Source organism: Oncorhynchus masou, unplaced genomic scaffold, assembly GCF_036934945.1.
Source record: "Oncorhynchus masou masou isolate Uvic2021 unplaced genomic scaffold, UVic_Omas_1.1 unplaced_scaffold_3543, whole genome shotgun sequence".
Taxonomy (NCBI): Eukaryota; Metazoa; Chordata; class Actinopteri; order Salmoniformes; family Salmonidae; genus Oncorhynchus; species Oncorhynchus masou.
The window spans coordinates 1-22227 of NW_027009950.1; the positions used below are offsets into that span (position 1 = coordinate 1).

At 51.6% G+C, this 22227-nt stretch overlaps 1 protein-coding gene across 6 annotated transcripts; it reads left to right on the forward strand.

Moving 5' to 3' along the window:
* The first annotated feature begins 6638 nt into the window (after positions 1 to 6638).
* Positions 6639 to 21200, forward strand: LOC135534539 (arf-GAP with Rho-GAP domain, ANK repeat and PH domain-containing protein 1-like). Of its 6 annotated transcripts, none has more exons than XM_064961495.1 (8): positions 6639 to 7032; positions 7397 to 7542; positions 7618 to 7700; positions 10527 to 10586; positions 13781 to 13844; positions 14412 to 14570; positions 20154 to 20188; positions 20378 to 21200. In XM_064961495.1, the coding sequence occupies exons 1-7, from the start codon at positions 7008 to 7010 to the stop codon at positions 20169 to 20171; spliced, it is 555 nt and encodes a 184-aa protein (XP_064817567.1). In that variant the 5' UTR covers positions 6639 to 7007; the 3' UTR covers positions 20172 to 20188; positions 20378 to 21200. The 6 variants fall into 6 exon arrangements, with proteins under 6 accessions (XP_064817567.1, XP_064817568.1, XP_064817566.1 ...); XM_064961496.1 differs by having other exon boundaries at positions 20439 to 21200; XM_064961494.1 differs by having other exon boundaries at positions 6641 to 7032; positions 20268 to 21200.
* The last annotated feature ends 1027 nt before the right edge of the window (positions 21201 to 22227 follow it).

Here is a 22227-nt window from a genome sequence, read left to right on the forward strand (position 1 = left end):
AAGTAGAGGAAGGGGACAGAGGTATGGGATGGAGAGGAAGGGGACAGAGGTATGGGAAGTAGAGGAAGGGGACAGAGGTATGGGATGGAGAGGAAGGGGACAGAGGTATGGGAAGGAGAGAAGGGGGACAGAGGTATGGGGAAGGAGAGGAAGGGGACAGGAGGTATGGGAAGGAGAGGAAGGGGACAGAGGTATGGGATGGAGAGGAAGGGGACAGAGGTATGGGAAGTAGAGGAAGGGGACAGAGGTAGGGGGATGGAGAGAAGGGGACAGAGGTATGGGAAGGAGAGGAAGGGGACAGAGGTATGGGATGGGAGAGGAAGGGGACAGAGGTATGGGATGGAGAGAAGGGACAGAGGTATGGGAAGAGAGGAAGGGGACAGAGGTATGGGATGGGAGAAGGGGAAGAGAGAAGGGAAGGAGAGAGAAGGGGACAGAGGTATGGGATGGAGAGGAAGGGACAGAGGTATGGGAAGGAGAGGAAGGGGACAGAGGTATGGGAAGGAGAGGAAGGGGACAGAGCGGGGGATGGAGAGGAAGGGGACAGAAGGGATGGAGAGGGAAGGGGACAGAGGGGGGATGGAGAGGAAAGGGACAGAGGTATGGGAAGGAGAGGACAGAGGGGGAGGAGAGGAAGGGGACAGATGGGAAGTAGAGGAAGGGACAGAGGTATGGGATGGAGAGGAAGGGATAGGAGCGGGGAAGGGGGAAGGGACAGAGGAGGAGAGAAGGGACAGAGGTATGGGATGGGAGTAAGGGGGACAGAGGTATGGGAAGGAGAGGAAGGGGACAGGAGGTATGGGAGGAGAGGGGGACAGAGGTAGGGGGGAAGGAGAGGAAGGGGACAGAGCGGGGAAGGAGAGGAAGGGACAGAGGTATGGGATGGAGAGGAAGGGGACAGAGGTATGGGATGGAGAGGAAGGGGGACAGAGGTATGGGAAGGAGAGGAAGGGGACAGAGGTATGGGATGGGTAGGGGACAGAGGTATGGGAAGGAGAGGAAGGGGACAGAGGTATGGGATGGAGAGGAAGGGACAGAGGTATGGGAAGGGGGACAGAGGTATGGGAAGGAGAGGAAGGGGACAGAGGATGGGAAGGGAAGGGACAGAGGTATGGGATGGAGAGGAAGGGGACAGAGGTATGGAAAGGAGAGGAAGGGGACAGAGGTATGGGAAGGAGAGGAAGGGGACAGAGGTATGGGAAGGAGAGGAAGGGGACAGAGGTATGGGATGGAGAGGAAGGAGGACAGAGGTATGGGATGGAAGAGGAAGGGACAGAGGTATGGGAAGGAGAGTAAGGGGGGACAGAGGTATGGGATGGAGAGAGGGAAGAGGAGAGGGAAGGGGACAGAGGTATGGGAAGGAGGGAAGGGGACAGAGGTATGGGAAGGAGGAAGGGGAAGAGGTATGGGAAGGAGGCAAAGGGGACAGAGGTAGGGGGAAGGAGGGGAAGGGTGGGAAGGAGATGGGATGGAGGGAAGGGGACAGAGATGGGAAGGGGACAGAGGTATGGGGAAGGGGAAGGGGACAGAGGTATGGGGAAGGAGGAAGGGGACAGAGGTATGGGATGGAGAGGAAGGGACAGAATTATGGGAAGGAGAGAGGAAGGGGACAGAGGTATGGGATGGAGAGGAAGGGGACAGAGGTATGGGATGGGAGAGGAAGGGGACAGAGGTATGGGATGGAGAGGAAGGGGACAGAGGTATGGGAAGGGGATGGAGAGGAAGGGGACAGAGGTATGGGATGGAGAGAAGGGGACAGAGGTATGGGAAGGAGAGGAAGGGGACAGAGGTATGGGAAGGAGAGGGAAGGGGACAGGTATGGGATGGAGAGGAAGGGGACAGAGGTATGGGATGGAGGGAAGGGGACAGAGGTATGGGATGGAGAGGAAGGGGACAGAGGTATGGATGGAGAGGAAGGGGACAGAGGTATGGGATGGAGAGGAAGGGGACAGAGGTATGGGAAGGAGAGGGGACAGAATGGGACAGAGGAAGGGGACAGAGGTATGGGATGGAGAGGAAAAGGGGGACAGAGGTATGGGATGGAGAGGAAGGGGACAGAGGTATGGGAAGGAGAGGAAGGGGACAGAGGTATGGGAAGGAGAGGAAGGGGACAGAGGTATGGGATGGAGAGGAAGGGGACAGAGGTATGGGAAGGAGAGGAAGGGGACAGAGGTATGGGATGGAGAGGAAGGGGGACAGAGGTATGGGAAGGAGAGGAAGGGGACAGAGGTATGGGAAGACAGAGGTATGGGAAGGGGACAGAGGTATGGGAAGGGACAGAGGTATGGGATGGAGAGGAAGGGGACAGAGGTATGGGATGGAGAGGAAGGGGACAGAGGTATGGGATGGAGGAGGGGGACAGAGGTATGGGAAGGAGAGGAAGGGGACAGGGATGGGAAGGGGACAGAGGTATGGGAAGGAGAGGAAGGGGACAGAGGTATGGGAGGGGACAGAGGATGGGAAGGAGAGGAAGGGGACAGAGGTATGGGAAGGAGAGGAAGGGGACAGAGGTATGGGAATGGAGAGGAAGGGGACAGAGGTATGGGATGGAGAGGAAGGGGACAGGGGTATGGGATGGAGAGGAAGGGGACAGAGGTATGATGGAAGGAAAGGGGACAGAGGTATGGGAAGGAGAGAAGGGGACAGAGGTATGGGAAGGGGACAGAGGAAGGGGACAGAGGTATGGGAAGGACAGGGGAGAAGGGGACAGAGGTATGGGATGGAGAGGAAGGGGACAGAGGTATGGGGGGAAGGGGACAGAGGTATGGGAAGGAGAGGAAGGGGACAGAGGGATGGAGAGGGGAAGGGGACAGAGGTATGGGAAGGAGAGGAAGGGGGGACAGAGGTATGGGAAGGGGACAGAGGTATGGGAAGGAGAGGAAGGGACAGAGGTATGGGATGGGACAGAGGAGGAAGGGGACAGAGGTATGGGAAGGGGACAGAGGTATGGGATGGAGAGGAAGGGGACAGAGGTATGGGAAGGAAGGAAGGGGACAGAGGTATGGGGGATGGAGAGGGAAGGGGACAGAGGTATGGGAAGGGAGAGGAAGGGGAAGGAGAGGAAGGGGACAGAGGTATGGGGAAGGAGAGGAAGGGGACAGAGGTATGGGAAGGAGAGGAAGGGGACAGAGGTATGGGAGGAAGGGGACAGCGGATGGGAGAAGGGGACAGAGGTATGGGGGAAGGTATGGGAAGGAGAGGAAGGGGACGGAGGTAAGGGAAGGACAGAGGAAGGGGATGGAGAGGTATGGGAAGGAGAGGAAGGGGACAGAGGTATGGGAAGGAGAGGAAGGGGACAGAGGTATGGGAAGGGGAGAGGTATGGGAAGGGACAGAGGTATGGGAAGGAGAGGGAAGGGGACAGAGGTATGGGAAGGATGGAGAGGAAGGGGACAGAGGTATGGGAAGAGGACAGAGGTATGGGAAGGAGAGGAAGGGACGGAGGTATGGGAAGGAGAGGAAGGGGACAGAGGTATGGGAAGGAGAGGAAGGGGACAGAGGTATGGGAAGGGAGAGGAAGGGGACAGAGGTATGGGAAGGAGAGGGGAGGGGACAGAGGTATGGGAAGGAAGGGGACAGAGGTATGGGAAGGAGATGGGGAAGGGGACGGAGGTATGGAAGGAGAGGAAGGGGACAGAGGTATGGGATGGAGAGGAAGGGGACAGAGGTATGGGATGGAGAGGAAGGGGACAGAGGTATGGGATGGAGAGAGGAAGGGGACAGAAGGGGGGATGGGATGGAGAGGAAGGGGACAGAGGTATGGGATGGAGAGGAAGGGGACAGAGGTATGGGATGGAGAGGAAGGGGACAGAGGTATGGGATGGAGAGGAAGGGGACAGAGGTATGGGAAGGAGAGGATGGGGGACAGAGGTATGGGATGGAAGAGGAAGGGGACAGAGGTATGGGATGGAGAGGAAGGGGACAGAGGTATGGGAAGGAGAGGGAAGGGGACAGAGGTATGGGATGGAGAGGAAGGGGACAGAGGTATGGGAAGGAGAGGAAGGGGACAGAGGTATGGGATGGAGAGGAAGGGGACAGAGGTATGGGATGGAGAGGAAGGGGACAGAGGTATGGGAAGGAGAGGAAGGGGACAGAGGTATGGGATGGAGAGGAAGGGGACAGAGGTATGGGATGGAGAGGAAGGGGACAGAGGTATGGGATGGAGAGGAAGGGGACAGAGGTATGGGATGGAGAGGAAGGGGACAGAGGTATGGGAAGGAGAGGAAGGGGACAGAGGTATGGGATGGAGAGGAAGGGGACAGAGGTATGGGATGGAGGGAATGGGGGGAGAGGAATGGAGGGAAGGGGACAGAGGTATGGGATGAGGGAAGGGGACAGAGGTATGGGGATGGAGAGGAAGGGGACAGAGGTATGGGAAGGGAGGAAGGACAGAGGTATGGGAAGACAGAGAGGAAGGGGACAGAGGTATGGGATGGAGAGGGGGAAGGGGACAGAGGTATGGGAAGGGGACAGAGGTATGGGATGGAAGGAAGGGGACAGAGGGTATGGGAAGGAGAGGAAGGGGACAGAGGTATGGGATGGAGAGGAAGGGGACAGAGGTATGGGGAAGGAGAGGAAAGGGGACAGAGGTATGGGAAGGAGAGGAAGGGGACAGAGGTATGGGATGGAAGGGGACAGAGGTATGGGATGGAGAGGAAGGGGACAGAGAGTATGGGAAGGAGTATGGGATGGAGAGGGGACAGAGGTATGGGATGGAGAGGAAGGGGGACAGAGGTATGGGAAGGAGAGGAAGGGGACAGCGGTATGGGATGGAGAGGAAGGGGACAAGGGGATGGAGAGAAGGTATGGGAAGGAGAGGAAGGGGACAGAGGTATGGGAAGGAGAGGAAGGGGACAGAGGTATGGGAAGGAGAGGAAGGGGACAGCGGTATGGGATGGAGAGGAAGGGGACAGAGGTATGGGAAGGGGACAGAGGTATGGGAAGGAGAGGAAGGGGACAGAGGTATAGGAAGGGGACAGAGGTATGGGAAGGGGACAGAGGTATGGGATGGAGAGGAAGGGGACAGAGGTATGGGAAGGGGACAGAGGTATGGGAAGGAGAGGAAGGGGACAGAGGTATGGGAAGGGACAGAGGTATGGGAAGGAGAGGAAGGGGACAGAGGTATGGGAAGGAGAGGAAGGGGACAGAGGTATGGGAAGGGAGAGGAAGGGGACAGAGGTATGGGAAGGAGAGGAAGGGGACAGAGGTATGGGAAGAGGGAGAGGAAGGGGAAGGAGTATGGGAAGGGGACGGAGGTATGGGATGGAGTGGAAGGGGACAGAGGTATGGGATGGAGAGGAAGGGGACAGAGGTATGGGATGGAGAGGAAGGGGACAGAGGTATGGGATGGAGAGGAAGGGGACAGAGGTATGGGAAGAGGACAGAGGTATGGGAAGGAGAGGAAGGGGACGGAGGTATGGGAAGGGGACAGAGGTATGGGAAGGAGAGGAAGGGGACAGAGGTATGGGATGGAGAGGAAGGGGACAGAGGTATGGGATGGAGAGGAAGGGGACAGAGGTATGGGATGGAGAGGAAGGGGACAGAGGTATGGGATGGAGAGGAAGGGGACAGAGGTATGGGATGGAGAGGAAGGGGACAGAGGTATGGGAAGGAGAGGAAGGGGACAGAGGTATGGGATGGAGAGGAAGGGGACAGAGGTATGGGATGGAGAGGAAGGGGACAGAGGTATGGGAAGGAGAGGAAGGGGACAGAGGTATGGGAAGGAGAGGAAGGGGACAGAGGTATGGGAAGGAGAGGAAGGGGACAGAGGTATGGGAAGGGGACAGAGGTATGGGAAGGAGAGGAAGGGGACAGAGGTATGGGATGGAGAGGAAGGGGACAGAGGTATGGGATGGAGAGGAAGGGGACAGAGGTATGGGAAGGAGAGGAAGGGGACAGAGGTATGGGAAGGGGACAGAGGTATGGGAAGGAGAGGAAGGGGACAGAGGTATAGGAAGGGGACAGAGGTATGGGAAGGGGACAGAGGTATGGGAAGGAGAGGAAGGGGACAGAGGTATAGGAAGGAGAGGAAGGGGACAGAGGTATGGGATGGAGAGGAAGGGGACAGAGGTATGGGAAGGAGAGGAAGGGGACAGAGGTATGGGATGGAGAGGAAGGGGACAGAGGTACAGGATGGAGAGGAAGGGGACAGAGGTATGGGAAGGAGAGGAAGGGGACAGAGGTATGGGATGGAGAGGAAGGTGACAGAGGTATGGGAAGGAGAGGAAGGGGACAGAGGTATGGGAAGGAGAGGAAGGGGACAGCGGTATGGGATGGAGAGGAAGGGGACAGAGGTATGGGAAGGGGACAGAGGTATGGGATGGAGAGGAAGGGGACAGAGGTATGGGAAGGAGAGGAAGGGGACAGAGGTATGGGAAGGAGAGGAAGGGGACAGAGGTATGGGATGGAGAGGAAGGGGACAGAGGTATAGGAAGGGGACAGAGGTATGGGATGGAGAGGAAGGGGACAGAGGTATGGGATGGAGAGGAAGGGGACAGAGGTATGGGAAGGAGAGGAAGGGGACAGAGGTATGGGAAGGAGAGGAAGGGGACAGAGGTATGGGATGGAGAGGAAGGGGACAGAGGTATGGGATGGAGAGGAAGGGGACAGAGGTATGGGATGGAGAGGAAGGGGACAGAGGTATGGGATGGAGAGGAAGGGGACAGAGGTATGGGAAGGAGAGGAAGGGGACAGAGGTATGGGATGGAGAGGAAGGGGACAGAGGTATGGGAAGGAGAGGAAGGGGACAGAGGTATGGGATGGAGAGGAAGGGGACAGAGGTATGGGATGGAGAGGAAGGGGACAGAGGTATGGGATGGAGAGGAAGGGGACAGAGGTATGGGATGGAAGTGATGCTGCTGTTGAAGCTCTGTTCTGTTTGTCTCTCTCACTCTCCTCTCACTCTCTCTCACTCACTCAGAGCGTCCGTTGCATCACCTGGAGCGTGTGTTACCCATCCTACACTCTCTGGGTACCGACTCCCACCTGCTGGTCAAAAAGAACCTGGCCATGGAGGCCATACTGGTCTACCTGGGTACACACACACCAACACACACGCTAACGCACACGCATACATGTGGTTACCGGGTTAAAACAGAAACAACTCAGATGAACACTTTTTATCATTAGTTCTGTGTGGTTAAGGTTGGGCTTATGGCTTGCTAGAGCATTGCTGTAGGTGCAGTGTTCTGAGCAGCACCAGTTCACTCCCATTTCTGGGTGGATGTTGTATTTTATTTTATTGTGAGCACATATCCACGTTCTCAGGACCTTTTCAAATGTCTGGAATCTAAGTTTGTTTCTAGTGATCAGGCTGTTAACACACAATTGAATTGACTTCTCAGCTCTACTATTACCCCTATACTGTTTCTGATTTGGTACGATCCGTCCCCCCATAGCCAGTAAAGTGGATGTGTCCAAGCACGGGATGGTGAAGTTCCGGGAGGAGAGGAGCATTCTGGGATTGGGACTGAACACCGGCAGCTTCCACGACCGCTACTTCATCCTAAACACTGTCTCCCTCAGGATGTACAAGGAAGTGCGGGTAAGACACACACACACACACAGACACAGACACAGACACAGACAGAGCTAATCTGTCTGTTTTGTTTCCCTGTAGAGTAATCGTCCAGAGAGGGAATGGCAGGTGAAGAACCTGAGGGTCTATCTAGGCATCAAGAAGAAACTACGACCACCCACCTGGTCAGAACACCTCTCTGTCCTCTCCTCCTGCCTGGTCAGAACACCTCTCTGTCCTCTCCTCCTGCCTGGTCAGAACACCTCTCTGTCCTCTCCTCCCGCCTGGTCAGAACACCTCTCTGTCCTCTCCTCCTGCCTGGTCAGAACACCTCTCTGTCCTCTCCTCCTGCCTGGTCAGAACACCTCTCTGTCCTCTCCTCCCGCCTGGTCAGAACACCTCTCTGTCCTCTCCTCCTGCCTGGTCAGAACACCTCTCTGTCCTCTCCTCCTGCCTGGTCAGAACACCTCTCTGTCCTCTCCTCCCGCCTGGTCAGAACACCTCTCTGTCCTCTCCTCCTGCCTGGTCAGAACACCTCTCTGTCCTCTCCTCCTGCCTGGTCAGAACACCTCTCTGTCCTCTCCTCCCGCCTGGTCAGAACACCTCTCTGTCCTCTCCTCCCGCCTGGTCAGAACACCTCTCTGTCCTCTCCTCCCGCCTGGTCAGAACACCTCTCTGTCCTCTCCTCCCGCCTGGTCAGAACACCTCTCTGTCCTCTCCTCCCGCCTGGTCAGAACACCTCTCTGTCCTCTCCTCCTGCCTGGTCAGAACACCTCTCTGTCCTCTCCTCCTGCCTGGTCAGAACACCTCTCTGTCCTCTCCTCCCGCCTGGTCAGAACACCTCTCTGTCCTCTCCTCCTGCCTGGTCAGAACACCACTCTGTCCTCTCCTCCTGCCTGGTCAGAACACCTCTCTGTCCTCTCCTCCTGCCTGGTCAGAACACCTCTATCTCTCTATGTAGTTGGAGTCTGACTGTGATGTTTCCTATCTCTCTCTCTCTCTCTGTAGTTGGGGTCTGACCGTGATGTTTCCTATCTCTCTCTCTCTATGTAGTTGGGGTCTGACTGTGATGTTTCCTATCTCTCTCTCTCTATGTAGTTAGGGTCTGACTGTGATGTTTCCTATCTCTCTCTCTCTATGTAGTTAGGGTCTGACTGTGATGTTTCCTATCTCTCTCTCTCTATGTAGTTAGGGTCTGACTGTGATGTTTCCTATCTCTCTCTCTCTATGTAGTTAGGGTCTGACTGTGATGTTTCCTATCTCTCTCTCTATGTAGTTGGGGTCTGACTGTGATGTTTCCTATCTCTCTCTCTCTATGTAGTTGGGGTCTGACTGTGATGTTTCCTATCTCTCTCTCTCTATGTAGTTAGGAAACATCACAGTCAGACCCTACATAGAGAGAGGAGATAGGAAACATCACAGTCAGACCCTAACTACATAGAGAGAGATAGGAAACATCACAGTCAGACCCTAACTACATAGAGAGAGAGATAGGAAACATCACAGTCAGACCCTAACTACAGAGAGAGATAGGAAACATCACGGTCAGACCCCAACTACATAGAGAGAGAGATAGGAAACATCACAGTCAGACCCTATCTCTCTCTCTCTATGTAGTTGGGGTCTGACCGTGATGTTTCCTATCTCTCTCTCTATGTAGTTAGGGTCTGACTGTGATGTTTCCTATCTCTCTCTCTCTATGTAGTTGGGGTCTGACTGTGATGTTTCCTATCTCTCTCTCTATGTAGTTGGGGTCTGACTGTAATGTTTTCTATCTCTCTCTCTCTATGTAGTTGGGGTCTGACTGTGATGTTTCCTATCTCTCTCTCTATGTAGTTGGGGTCTGACTGTAGTGTTTTCTATCTCTCTCTCTCTATGTAGTTGGGGTCTGACTGTGATGTTTCCTATCTCTCTCTATGTAGTTGGGGTCTGACTGTAATGTTTTCTATCTCTCTCTCTCTATGTAGTTGGGGTCTGACCGTGATGTTTCCTATCTCTCTCTCTCTATGTAGTTGGGGTCTGACTGTAATGTTTTCTATCTCTCTCTCTCTATGTAGTTGGGGTCTGACTGTGATGTTTCCTATCTCTCTCTATGTAGTTGGGGTCTGACTGTAATGTTTTCTATCTCTCTCTCTCTATGTAGTTGGGGTCTGACTGTGATGTTTCCTATCTCTCTCTATGTAGTTGGGGTCTGACTGTAATGTTTTCTATCTCTCTCTCTCTATGTAGTTGGGGTCTGACCGTGATGTTTCCTATCTCTCTCTCTCTATGCAGTTGGGGTCTGACTGTAATGTTTCCTATCTCTCTCTCTCTATGTAGTTGGGGTCTGACCGTGATGTTTCCTATCTCTCTCTATGTAGTTGGGGTCTGACTTTGATGTTTCCTATCTCTCTCTCTATGTAGTTGCGGTTTGACCGTGATGTTTCCTCTCTCTCTCTGTAGTTGGGGTCTGACTGTGATGTTTCCTATCTCTCTCTATGTAGTTGGGGTCTTGACTGTAATGTTTCCTATCTCTCTCTCTATGTAGTAGGGGTCTGACCGTGATGTTTCCTATCTCTCTCTATGTAGTTGGGGTCTGACTGTGATGTTTCCTCTCTCTCTCTGTAGTTGGGGTCTGACTGTGATGTTTCCTCTCTCTCTCTGTAGTAGGGGTCTGACTGTGATGTTTCCTCTCTCTCTATGTAGTTGGGGTCTGACCGTGATGTTTCCTCTCTCTCTCTGTAGTAGGGGTCTGACCGTGATGTTTCCTATCTCTCTCTCTCTATGTAGTTGGGGTCTGACCGTGATGTTTCCTCTCTCTCTCTGTAGTTGGGGTCTGACTGTGATGTTTCCTCTCTCTCTCTGTAGTAGGGGTCTGACCGTGATGTTTCCTCTCTCTCTATGTAGTTGGGGTCTGACCGTGATGTTTCCTCTCTCTCTATGTAGTTGGGGTCTGACTGTGATGTTTCCTCTCTCTCTCTCTCTGTAGTAGGGGTCTGACCGTGATGTTTCCTATCTCTCTCTCTATGTAGTTGGGGTCTGACCGTGATCTATAAAAGTGAAAAACAGGAGAAACCAGAGAAGCAGCAATGGTGAGTCCCTGAATGTGTGTCCTCTGTCTGTGTATGCTATGCAGTATGTCCAGTATATCTGGAGGCCTACTGAGCTACACACACCAGGGACTAGGGGTCTGCAATGGGAGATCTTTCACAGACGAGAAGAACTCAAAATCCACTTTTTATTCTGGCTTTGACTCATCCTGTAAAAACACACCTTACATCCTGACCATGTCCCATGTCTATCTTGTGTTTCCTACTCATATTAGCTTGGCAGACTTGACCTCACTTGTCACTCTCGTGACCACTTTCTTCAGTCTAGCAATTTCTGGGCTTTGTCAAACCTCCACCCGTTATTTTGGATATCAGAAACTTTGCTGATTCAATAAACCATTAACTTTGAGGAAATAACACATGTTACATTATAATCCTGCATATCCTTTTCAATCCCATACCTCCGTTCCATCCCATTTCTCTCGCTATTTTGTTGTGACGCATCCGATTCCTAGCTGTCATCCCCAGAAGAAAACTCCACCCTCTCTGCAACCTGTTTGTCCTCAACTGATTTATCAATTTCTACTTCCTGTTTGTCCTCAACTGATTTATCAATCTCTACCTTCCTGTTAGAATTAGAACCTTCATTCCCCCCCCTTAAATTCTTCCTCTTCCTCCTCGCTACTTTGCTTAATTTTCCATTACACTCCCTCTCCTATTGAAATCCCATTTCATTCTCCAGCACGCCCTCGGCGACCTCAATCGCAGTCTCACCTAACCCCCCCTTCCTTGCTCTACCACAACTGCCCCCATAGCCATATTGCTCTCCTTTCCTATTTTCCCCACCACATCTGCCCACCTTCTCCTGAACCCTAAGCGTGTTCATCCCTTCTCCTGAACCCGTAGCCTGTTCATCCCTTCCTGAACCCGTAGCCTGAACCCTGAACCCGTAGCCTGTTCATCCCTTCTCCTGAACCCGTAGCCTGTTCATCCCTTCTCCTGAACCCGTAGCCTGTTCATCCCTTCTCCTGAACCCGTAGCCTGTTCATCCCTTCTCCTGAACCCGTAGCCTGTTCATCCCTTCTCCTGAACCCGTAGCCTGTTCATCCCTTCTCCTGAACCCGTAGCCTGTTCATCCCTTCTCCTGAACCCGTAGCCTGTTCATCCCTTCTCCTGAACCCGTAGCCTGTTCATCCCTTCTCCTGAACCCGTAGCCTGTTCATCCCTTCCTCCTGAACCCGTAGCCTGTTCATGAACCCGTAGCCTGTTCATCTCCTGAACCCGTAGCCTGTTCATCCCTTCTCCTGAACCCGTAGCCTGTTCATCCCTTCCTCCTGAACCCGTAGCCTGTTCATTCTCCTGAACCCGTAGCCTGTTCATCCCTTCTCCTGAACCCGTAGCCTGTTCATCTCCTGAACCCGTAGCCTGTTCATCCCTTCTCCTGAACCCGTAGCCTGTTCATCCCATCTCCTGAACCCGTAGCCTGTTCATCCCTTCTCCTGAACCCGTAGCCTGTTCATCCCTTCTCCTGAACCCGTAGCCTGTTCATCCCTTCTCCTGAACCCGTAGCCTGTTCATCCCTTCTCCTGAACCCGTAGCCTGTTCATCCCTTCTCCTGAACCCGTAGCCTGTTCATCCCTTCTCCTGAACCCGTAGCCTGTTCATCCCTTCTCCTGAACCCGTAGCCTGTTCATCCCTTCTCCTGAACCCGTAGCCTGTTCATCCCTTCTCCTGAACCCGTAGCCTGTTCATCCCTTCTCCTGAACCCGTAGCCTGTTCATCCCTTCTCCTGAACCCGTAGCCTGTTCATCCCTTCTCCTGAACCCGTAGCCTGTTCATCCCTTCCTCCTGAACCCGTAGCCTGTTCATCCCTTCTCCTGAACCCGTAGCCTGTTCATCCCTTCGCCTGAACCCGTAGCCTGTTCATCCCTTCTCCTGAACCCGTAGCCTGTTCATCCCTTCTCCTGAACCCGTGGCCTGTTCATCCCTTCTCCTGAACCGTAGCCTGTTCATCCCTTCTCCTGAACCCGTAGCCTGTTCATCCCTTCTCCTGAACCCGTAGCCTGTTCATCCCTTCTCAGTGGTGCTTTAGCTGCTATCCAGGCTCTGTTCTCTGGACATTTACTCACCAAATGCCCCCCTTCCACACCCAAAGCATTTCATTGATTCAGTGGAAGTGTAGAACACTCCATCCCTAGCAGCCAACGTGATGTACAGAGCTGTCTGTGTCGTAACTTCATGGCTGTGTCAATGTTGTGTAGTTTATCTGATAGAGAAAGTGGACTTGCTGAGGGTGTGACTCAGTGTGGGTCTGGTGACATCATTGCTGAGGTGTGAAACGCTCTCGACTCTAATCACTGACTCGTTTAAATTAGGACTCACTCTGTGTTGACGCCCAGGGGACTTTCACCAGGCAGTGTGTGAGATAGGGGAGGTTGGGGGATGGGATTGTGCACTAGGCCTACTTACCTAAGTCTCTGTCTCACTCTCTCCCTCTTCTCTAATAAATAAGCATCAATATGGGTTGTATTTAGATGGTGTTTGTTCTTCACTGGTTGCCCTTTTCTTGTGGCAACAGGTCACAAATATTGCTGCTTTGATGGCACATTGTGGAATTTCACCCAGTAGATTTGGGAGTTAATCAAAATTGGGTTTGTTTTTTAAAATCTGTGTAATCTGAGGGAAATACGTGTCTCTAATATGGTCATACATTGGGCAGGAGGTTAGGAAGTGCAGCTCAGTTTCCACCTCATTTTGTGGGCAGTGAGCACATAGCCTGTCTTCTCTTGAGAGCCATGTCTGCCTACGGCGGCATTTCTAAATAGCAAGGCTATTCTCACTGAGTCTGTATATAGTCAAAGCTTTTCTTAAGTTTGGGTCAGTCACAGTGGTCAGGTATTCTGTCTCTGTGTACTCTCTGTTTAGGGCCAAATAGCATTCTAGTTTCCTCTGTTTTCTTGTTAATTATTTCCAAAGCATCAAGTAATTATCTTTCTGTTTTCTCATGATGTGGTTGGGTCTAATTGTGTTGCTGTCCTGGGGCTCTGTGGGGTCTGTTTGTGTTTGTGAACGGAGACTCGGGGACTCTGGGACTCTTCTTGAGGTTAATCTCTCTACTCTCTCTCCCTCCTCTCTGCTTCTCCTCTCTCTCCCTCCTCTCTCTCCCTCCTTCCTCTCTATCTCCCTCCTCTCTCTCTCTTTCTCCTCTCCCCTCTCTCTTTCCATCCTCCCTGTAGGTATCTGTGTTGTGACACTCAGACAGAGATGAGGGAGTGGTTCTCCACCTTCCTCAATGTCCAGGTGAGAGGACACATACTACTGTCTGTCACACTGGTTATTATGATTTCCTGTTCTGATTCTCTCTCTCTCTCTCTCTCTCTCTCTCTCTCCCCCTCTCCTCTCCCCCCCCCCCTTTTTATCGCTTTCTCACCCTCTCAATTCTCTATCCTTCTCTCCCCCTCTCTATCCCTCTCTCTCTCTCTATTCCCCTCTCTATCCCTCTTTCTCTATCACTCTCTATATCCTCCTCTCTATCACTCTCTCTCTCTATCCCTCTCTCTCTCTCAATTCTCTATCCCCCTCTCTTTATCCCCCTCTCTCTCTCAATTCTCTATCCTTCTCTCCTTATCTATCCTTTCTCTCTCTCTATCCCCCCTACTTTCTCATTCTCCCCCTCTCTCTCCCGCCTCTCTATCCCTCTCCCTCTCGCTCTCTATCCCTCTTCTTTCCCCCTCTCTCCCCCCTCTCTCACCCTCTCTCTCCCGCCTCTCTCTATCCCTCTTCTTTCTCCCTCTCTCCCCCCTCTCTCACCCTCTCTCTCCCGCCTCTCTCTATCCCTCTTCTTTCTCCCTCTCTCCCCCCTCTCAGTATGATGGTAACGTGTGGCCAGTGGATGCAGCACAAACACGTGTGACCCGTGCGTTGCCGGTGGATACGCGTCATGGTAACGTGGCATTGATTCCGTTGCGCGGCAGCGAGAATGAGATGAGGAACAGCGTTGCAGCTTTCACCGCCGACCCGCTTGGCGTGAGTCAATCCTCCAATCACTGGGGCCAATCCAAGGTTGTGGGCCTATCAGAGACCTCCATGCTGACACAGCCCCTCCCCCCAGCCCTGTCCTGAGTCCCATGATGCAGTGTGTGTGTGGTCAGGAGGGGGGTGGAGTTGACCCTGTGGTCAGGATGGATAACCTCTGAACTCTGATTAACCCTGATTACGCTTATCGCAACCCCTACACAGAGAGAGAGAGATTCCAACTGGCTCTATTAAAACTGTTTCATTTGATCCTGAGTGTAGGTTATCTCCCTGACATCTGGAATCAAGGACTCATAACCCCAGTCTTTAAGAACGGAGACAAATTTGACCCTAACAATTACAGAGGCATTTGTGTGAACAGTAACCTGGAGAAGGTTTTCTGTAGTATTATAAATGTAAGACTTCTAAACTTCCTTAATAAGCACAATGTCTTGAGTAAAAGCCAAATAGGATTTATACCAAAACATCACATGGCTGATTTATATTTCCACCCTACACACCCTGATAGATAAACATGTCTACCAAAATAATACCAAAACATCGGACAACTGATTATATTTCCACCCTACACACCCTGGTAGATAAACATGTCTACCAAAATAATACCAAAACATTGGACAACTGATTATATTTCCACCCTACACACCCTGGTAGATAAACATGTCTACCAAAATAATACCAAAACATTGGACAACTGATTATATTTCCACCCTACACACCCTGGTAGATAAACATGTCTACCAAAATAATACCAAAACATCGGACAACTGATTATATTTCCACCCTACACACCCTGGTAGATAAACATGTCTACCAAAATAATACCAAAACATCGGACAACTGATTATATTTCCACCCTACACACCCTGGTAGATAAACATGTCTACCAAAATAATACCAAAACATCTCACAACTGATCATATTTCCACCCTACACACCCTGGTAGATAAACATGTCTACCAAAATAATACCAAAATATACGCTTGCTTTATCGACTTGCAATAAGCATTTGATTCTATTTGGCAAACATGCACTCTTCAATATTTACATTAATGAATTGGCCACTATTCTAGAAATATCCTTAGCCCCTGGTGTTAGTCTCCACAATTCAGATAAATGCCTACTCTTAGCAGATGACCTATGCCTGCTGTCACCCACAGCACATGGCCTACAGCAGAGCCTGGACCTGCTAGAGCAGTAGTACCAGACCTGGGCCCTGGCAGTAAACCCCAAAAACACAAAAATAATGATTTTACAGAGAAGATCCAGATCTCAGGGAATTAGACCAAAGTTCTCAATTGGTACAAAATTCAAAAGCAAATTCAAATTGAAATACCTATTAAAATTTGGCTAAAACGAATTGAATATGTCATTGACCCAATTGCACTTTATGGCAGGGAGGTGTGGGGTCCACTTGCAAAACAAGATTTCATCAAATGGGACAAACACCCCATTGAAACCCTGCATGCAGAGTTCTGTAAGATTATCCTACATGTCCAGAGGAAAACTACAAACAATGCATGCAGGGCAGAATTAGGCCAATATCCACAAATAATAATAAACTCAAAAAAGAGCAATTAAGTTTTGGAAACATCTAAAATGCAGTGAACCCCTCTCATATCATTACCAAGCCCTGCAATGCCAAGAGCTGAGCAAAGAAAAGAGGCCCCTCTTCCAGCTGGTCCTGGAGCTGAGTTCACAAACCTGTTCTACTAACACACTGAAGCCTCAGGACCAGAACATCCAATCAATCAGGATAAACCAAATTACAACACAGTCAAAACAAAACTATATTGCTTATTGGGACACACAAGCACAAACACAAAGCGAAATGCAGTGCTATCTGGCCCTAAATGGACAGTGCACCGTGCTAACTATTTGACCATGGTTACTGATCAAAACCTTGACAAAGTGCAGGCTCATTGAGCATAGCCTTGCCATTGAGATGGGTAGACAGGAAAACCTAGAGGAAAGGCTTTGCAACCACAGAGTATAATTTTCCTAAATTTGAAACCCTTATTCAAGAGGGAGAGCAGGAGAGAGAGCGGGAGAGAGAGCGGGAGAGAGAGCGGGAGAGAGAGCGGGAGAGAGAGCGGGGGAGAGAGCGGGAGAGAGAGAGAGCGGGAGAGAGAGAGAGAGCGGGAGAGAGAGCGGGAGAGAGAGCGGGAGAGAGAGCGGGAGAGAGAGCGGGAGAGAGAGCGGGAGAGAGAGAGAGCGAGAGAGAGAGAGCGAGAGAGAGAGAGCGAGAGAGAGAGAGCGAGAGAGAGAGAGCGGGAGAGAGAGAGAGCGGGAGAGAGAGAGAGAGAGCGGGAGAGAGCGCGGGAGAGAGAGAGAGAGAGCGGGAGAGAGAGCGAGAGCGGGAGAGAGAGCGGGGGAGAGAGCGAGAGCGGGAGAGAGAGGGGGAGAGAGAGCGAGAGCGGGAGAGAGAGAGAGAGCGGGAGAGAGAGAGAGCGCGGGAGAGAGAGAGAGAGCGGGAGAGAGAGAGAGAGCGGGAGAGAGAGAGAGAGCGGGAGAGAGAGCGGGAGAGAGAGAGAGAGCGGGAGAGAGAGTTAGGGAGGGGGAGGGAGATGGATGGAGGGAGGGAGGGAGGGGTAATTCATGGAGCTTTTTTTTTCATCAGGTGTGTGTGTGTTCTGGATATAGTGATCATACATTTAAGCAATAAGGCACGAGGGGCTGTGTTATATGGCCAATATATCACAGCAAAAGGCTGTTCTTAGGCACTACACTAATGTACCCTTAGCTGTGGTACATTGGTCATATATCACAAACCCCTATTATAACTGGTTACCAACGTAATTAGAGGAGCACAAATAAATGTTTTGTCATAGCCATGGTATACGGTCTAATATACCACGGCTGTCAGCCAATCAACATTCAGGGCTCAAACCACCCAGTTTATAATGTTTTCTACGTACCCCTCTGACCCTGTGCAATTGTGTGTAGGCTTGCTGTGTCTCTGTGTCTTGCTGTGTCTCTGTGTCTCTGTCTTGCTGTGTCTCTGTGTCTCGCTGTCTCACTGTGTCTCGCTGTCTCACTGTGTCTCGCTGTCTCACTGTGTCTCGCTGTCTCGCTGTCTCACTGTGTCTCGCTGTCTCGCTGTCTCGCTGTCTCACTGTGTCTCGCTGTCTCGCTGTCTTATTGTGTGTCTGTGTCTTGCTGTGTGTCTCTGTCTTGCTGTCTCGCTGTGTCTCTGTGTCTTGCTGTGTGTCTGTGTCTTGCTGTCTCTGTGTCTTGCTGTCTCTGTGTCTTGCTGTCTCTGTGTCTTGCTGTCTCTGTGTCTTGCTGTCTCTGTGTCTCGCTGTGTCTCGCTGTCTCTGTGTCTTGCTGTCTCTGTATCTTGCTGTGTCTCGCTGTGCCTGTGTCTCGCTGTGTCTCTCCTGCTGTGTCTGTGTGTTGCTGTCTCTGTGCGTGGCTGTGTCTTGCTGTCTCTGTGTCTTGCTGTGTGTCTGTCTTGCTTGTCTGTATGTCTGTGTCTCGCTGTGCTGTCTTGCTGTGTCTTGCTGTGTCTCGCTGTCTTGCTGTGTCTTGCTGTGTCTCGCTGTCTTGCTGTGTCTCGCTGTGTCTTGCTGTGTCTCGCTGTCTTGCTGTGTCTCGCTGTCTTGCTGTGTCTCGCTGTCTTGCTGTGTCTCGCTGTCTTGCTGTGTCTCGCTGTCTTGCTGTGTCTCGCTGTCTTGCTGTGTCTCTGTGCTGTGTCTCGCTGTCTTGCTGTGTCTCGCTGTGTCTCGCTGTCTGTGTCTCGCTGTGTCTCGCTGTGTCTCGCTGTCTTGCTGTGTCTCGCTGTGTCTCGCTGTCTTGCTGTGTCTCGCTGTCTTGCTGTGTCTCGCTGTCTTGCTGTGTCTCGCTGTCTTGCTGTGTCTCGCTGTGTCTCGCTGTCTTGCTGTGTCTCGCTGTCTTGCTGTGTCTCGCTGTCTCGCTGTGTCTCGCTGTCTCGCTGTCTCGCTGTGTCTCGCTGTCTTGCTGTGTCTCGCTGTGTCTCGCTGTCTTGCTGTGTCTCGCTGTGTCTCGCTGTCTAGCTGTGTCTCGCTGTCTCGCTGTGTCTCGCTGTCTTGCTGTGTCTCGCTGTCTTGCTGTGTCTTGCTGTGTCTTGCTGTGTCTCGCTGTGTCTCGCTGTCTTGCTGTGTCTCGCTGTGTCTCGCTGTCTTGCTGTGTCTCGCTGTCTTGCTGTGTCTCGCTGTCTTGCTGTGTCTCGCTGTCTTGCTGTGTCTCGCTGTCTCGCTGTCTCGCTGTGTCTCGCTGTCTCGCTGTGTCTCGCTGTCTTGCTGTGTCTCGCTGTCTTGCTGTGTCTCGCTGTCTTGCTGTGTCTCGCTGTCTGTGTCTGTCTTACTGTGTGTCTGTGTCTTGCTGTGTGTCTGTGTCTCGCTGTGTGTCTGTGTCTCGCTGTGTGTCTGTGTCTCGCTGTGTGTCTGTGTCTCGCTGTGTGTCTCGCTGTGTCTCACTTTCTTGCTGTGTCTCGCTGTGTGTCTGTGTCTCGCTGTGTGTCTGTGTCTCGCTGTGTGTCTGTGTCTCGCTGTGTGTCTGTGTCTCGCTGTGTGTCTGTGTCTCGCTGTGTGTCTGTGTCTCGCTCTGTGTCTGTGTCTCGCTCTGTGTCTGTGTCTCGCTCTGTGTCTGTGTCTCGCTGTGACCTGGCTGATGGCAAACAGGTTGGTGAATCCATATATAACACTGACTGTGTGTGACATAGCTGTTAGCACTCACCATTACACTTGACAGAGTTCATGTCAGCCAGTCTGAATAAATGAATCTCTCCCTCCCTCCCCCCTCTCCCCCTCTCTCTCTCCTTCCCTCTACTCTCCCTCCCTCTACTCCCCCCTCTCTCTCTCCCTCCTGCCACCCCCCCTCTCTCTCTACCTATACCCCCTCTCTCTCTACCTATCCCCCCCCTCTCTCTTCCTATACCCCCCTCTCTCTCTCTCTTCACCCCCCCGCTCTCTCTCTTACTCCACCCCCTCCCTCCCCCTCCACCCCCCTCTCTCCCTCACTCCACTCCCCCTCTCTCTCTTTCCCTCCACTCCCTCTCTCCCTCTCCCTCCACCCCCATTCTCTCTCCCCCGCCACCCCCTCTCTCTCTCTCCTTCCACCCCCTCTCTCTCCCTATACCCCCCTCTCTCTCCCTATACCCCCTCTCTCTCTCCCTATACCCCCTCTCTCTCTCCCTATACCCCCCCTCTCTCTCTCCCTATACCCCCCTCTCTCTCCCTATACCCCCCCCTCTCTCCCTATACCCCCTCTCTCTCCCTATACCCCCCTCTCTCCCTCTCTCTCTCTCCCTATACCCCCCCTCTCTCTCTCTCTCTCTCTCTTCACCTCCCCCTCTCTCTCTCTCTCTTCACCTCCTCTCTCTCTCTTCACCTCCCCTCTCTCTCCCTCCCCCTCTCTCTCACCCTCCACCCCCTCGCTCCTCTCTCACCCGCCCCTCTCTCTGTCCCCCCTCCCCCCCCTCGCTCCTCTCTCTCACCCTCCCCTCCACCCCCTTCGCTCACCCTCCACCCCCCCGCTCTTACCCCCCACCCCCTCGCTCCTCTCTCTCACCCTCCACCCCCACCTCTCTCTCTATATCACTCTGTCTCTCAGCTCTTTAGAGATGTCTGATAATGGGGCCAGACAAGGTGAGACATCATTATCTAATGTTTGTTCATGTGTAAGAGTGCGTGTGTGGTTATCTAATCATCCGTGTGTGTTTCATAGGGGAGAGACCACTAGCTATAGAACCCACAAACTCTTCAGAACATTCCAGTAATGCCCCTCCCCCCCCACACACACACACACCTGTGCCTATAAACTGGACCTCTAAGCAGGGGAAGCAGGTGTGTCATGAGGAGAGAGAGACTGTTACCAGAGTGCCTTTTACAACTGCAGTGCACCCTGGGATACATGGAGGGCCTGGAAGACGTTCCTGGTATAGACTGAGGGGGAGGGACAGACCTACAGACGGTTACTGGAGCAGCCTGACAGTACAGACTTTGTCTCTCTGAGAGGCCTGGAGAACCTGTGACAGGTGGGAGATAATGGAATGATCTTCACTGGCAATCCAGCCTTCAGTGTCCCCATATATCCCATAATAACTCTATCCCTTCCTCTAAACATGTCGATCTCCCTGTTTTTAACTCTCCCCTCATCTACACCTCTCTGAGACTCCCCCATCTATAAAGTGTTCACCCCACTCCCCAGTGTTCTCCTTCCCTGTTTTCTAGACTTGTGTAATTATTTATTTCTCCAGCAGAGGGAGCAGCATATGAACATAAGGGGGACAACCATGACCATTATTCAACATTTAAGTTGGTTCCACTAGTCAAGAGGGAGCCATAGAGACGTGTCCAAGTTGATTTATGTAGTGACGTCATTACTCCCAACTCTAGGCCAAACCTGTACACACACACACACACACACACACACACACACACACACACACACACACACACACACACACAGACCCTCATAACTGTTTTTGGACAAGAAAAGAAGTGCTCACTATGTTTACCATTTGTCTAAGACTGTGGTGTCCTTCCTGTCTGCTACTCTGTACACTTTAATAAATGTTTCAGTCAGAACTACATTCCTAATTCAGTGATGACATGTGGAGGGGTCCGTAAGGAGAGCATTATTAAACACCTGACCATGTGTGTAGTGGCTTCCTTTCGCCTTTACCATAGCCACTGCCCAAGCCTGAAGCGGGGTTGTTTGGTACGCATACAGTCCACACTCAAGGTTTCCCAAACGGCCAAACATTCGATGACATCCAGGGATATGGTGCAACAAAAATGTTTATTCTTCTTATATCTAACAAATAAATTATTCTCCAATCAACTTAAAGCAGAGAATACTTGATATGGAAAATACATATTATGACCTGTCTGTATGTATGTTTGTATGTATGGATGTATGTATGGATGTATGGTCAAAAAACTATACCGCTCCCGCATCTAGCAAGGACTCCCTCTCCCGAAGGCCCAACTTCCTGCCTTTATCCTAACACACTTACCACAATACAATGAATAGGCAAGAGGGGGGACAAAACTGAGTTACACAAACAACAAATGAATATATCTCAAATCAGGTAAATATAAATCATAATGGTACGTACCTAATATTTCATCATTTACATTAATATTTAATATATTTACACAAATATACATGGAGCTCCATATGTTCAGTCTTTTACGCAAATATGTCCAAATCGGCTCTAACATACCGGCCCCTAATTGTTGACTGCACTGAATGCACGACAATTACTTAATATTCAAGCGTAGAGCCAATACACAACATTCTATACCAGAGCACTATTACAGTTGATAGCTATATACAAGTATACAAGGTGCCATATAGAAAAAGTCCATAGATCTCAGTCTGAGTTGAAGTGTAAAGGTGTTCAACTTCCAAAAATGTCAAGAGTTTGACGTCCAAAAATGTATGACATCAAAGAATGTAAGAGTACGACATCAAGAATCAGAGGTGCATGTGATTCTAAGATGGAGCACTGTGTGTGTGTGTGTGTTTCACTCAGTCGCCTCAAGGAGCAGACGGAGTTTATTGATAGGTCTCTGTAAGATATTGGTCTTAGTCTTAACCATGACGCTCCGGACAAGACCTTTGGCCCCTGGCAAGGCCTCCACCACACGCCCCATTAGCCAGGAGTTCCTTGGGGCGG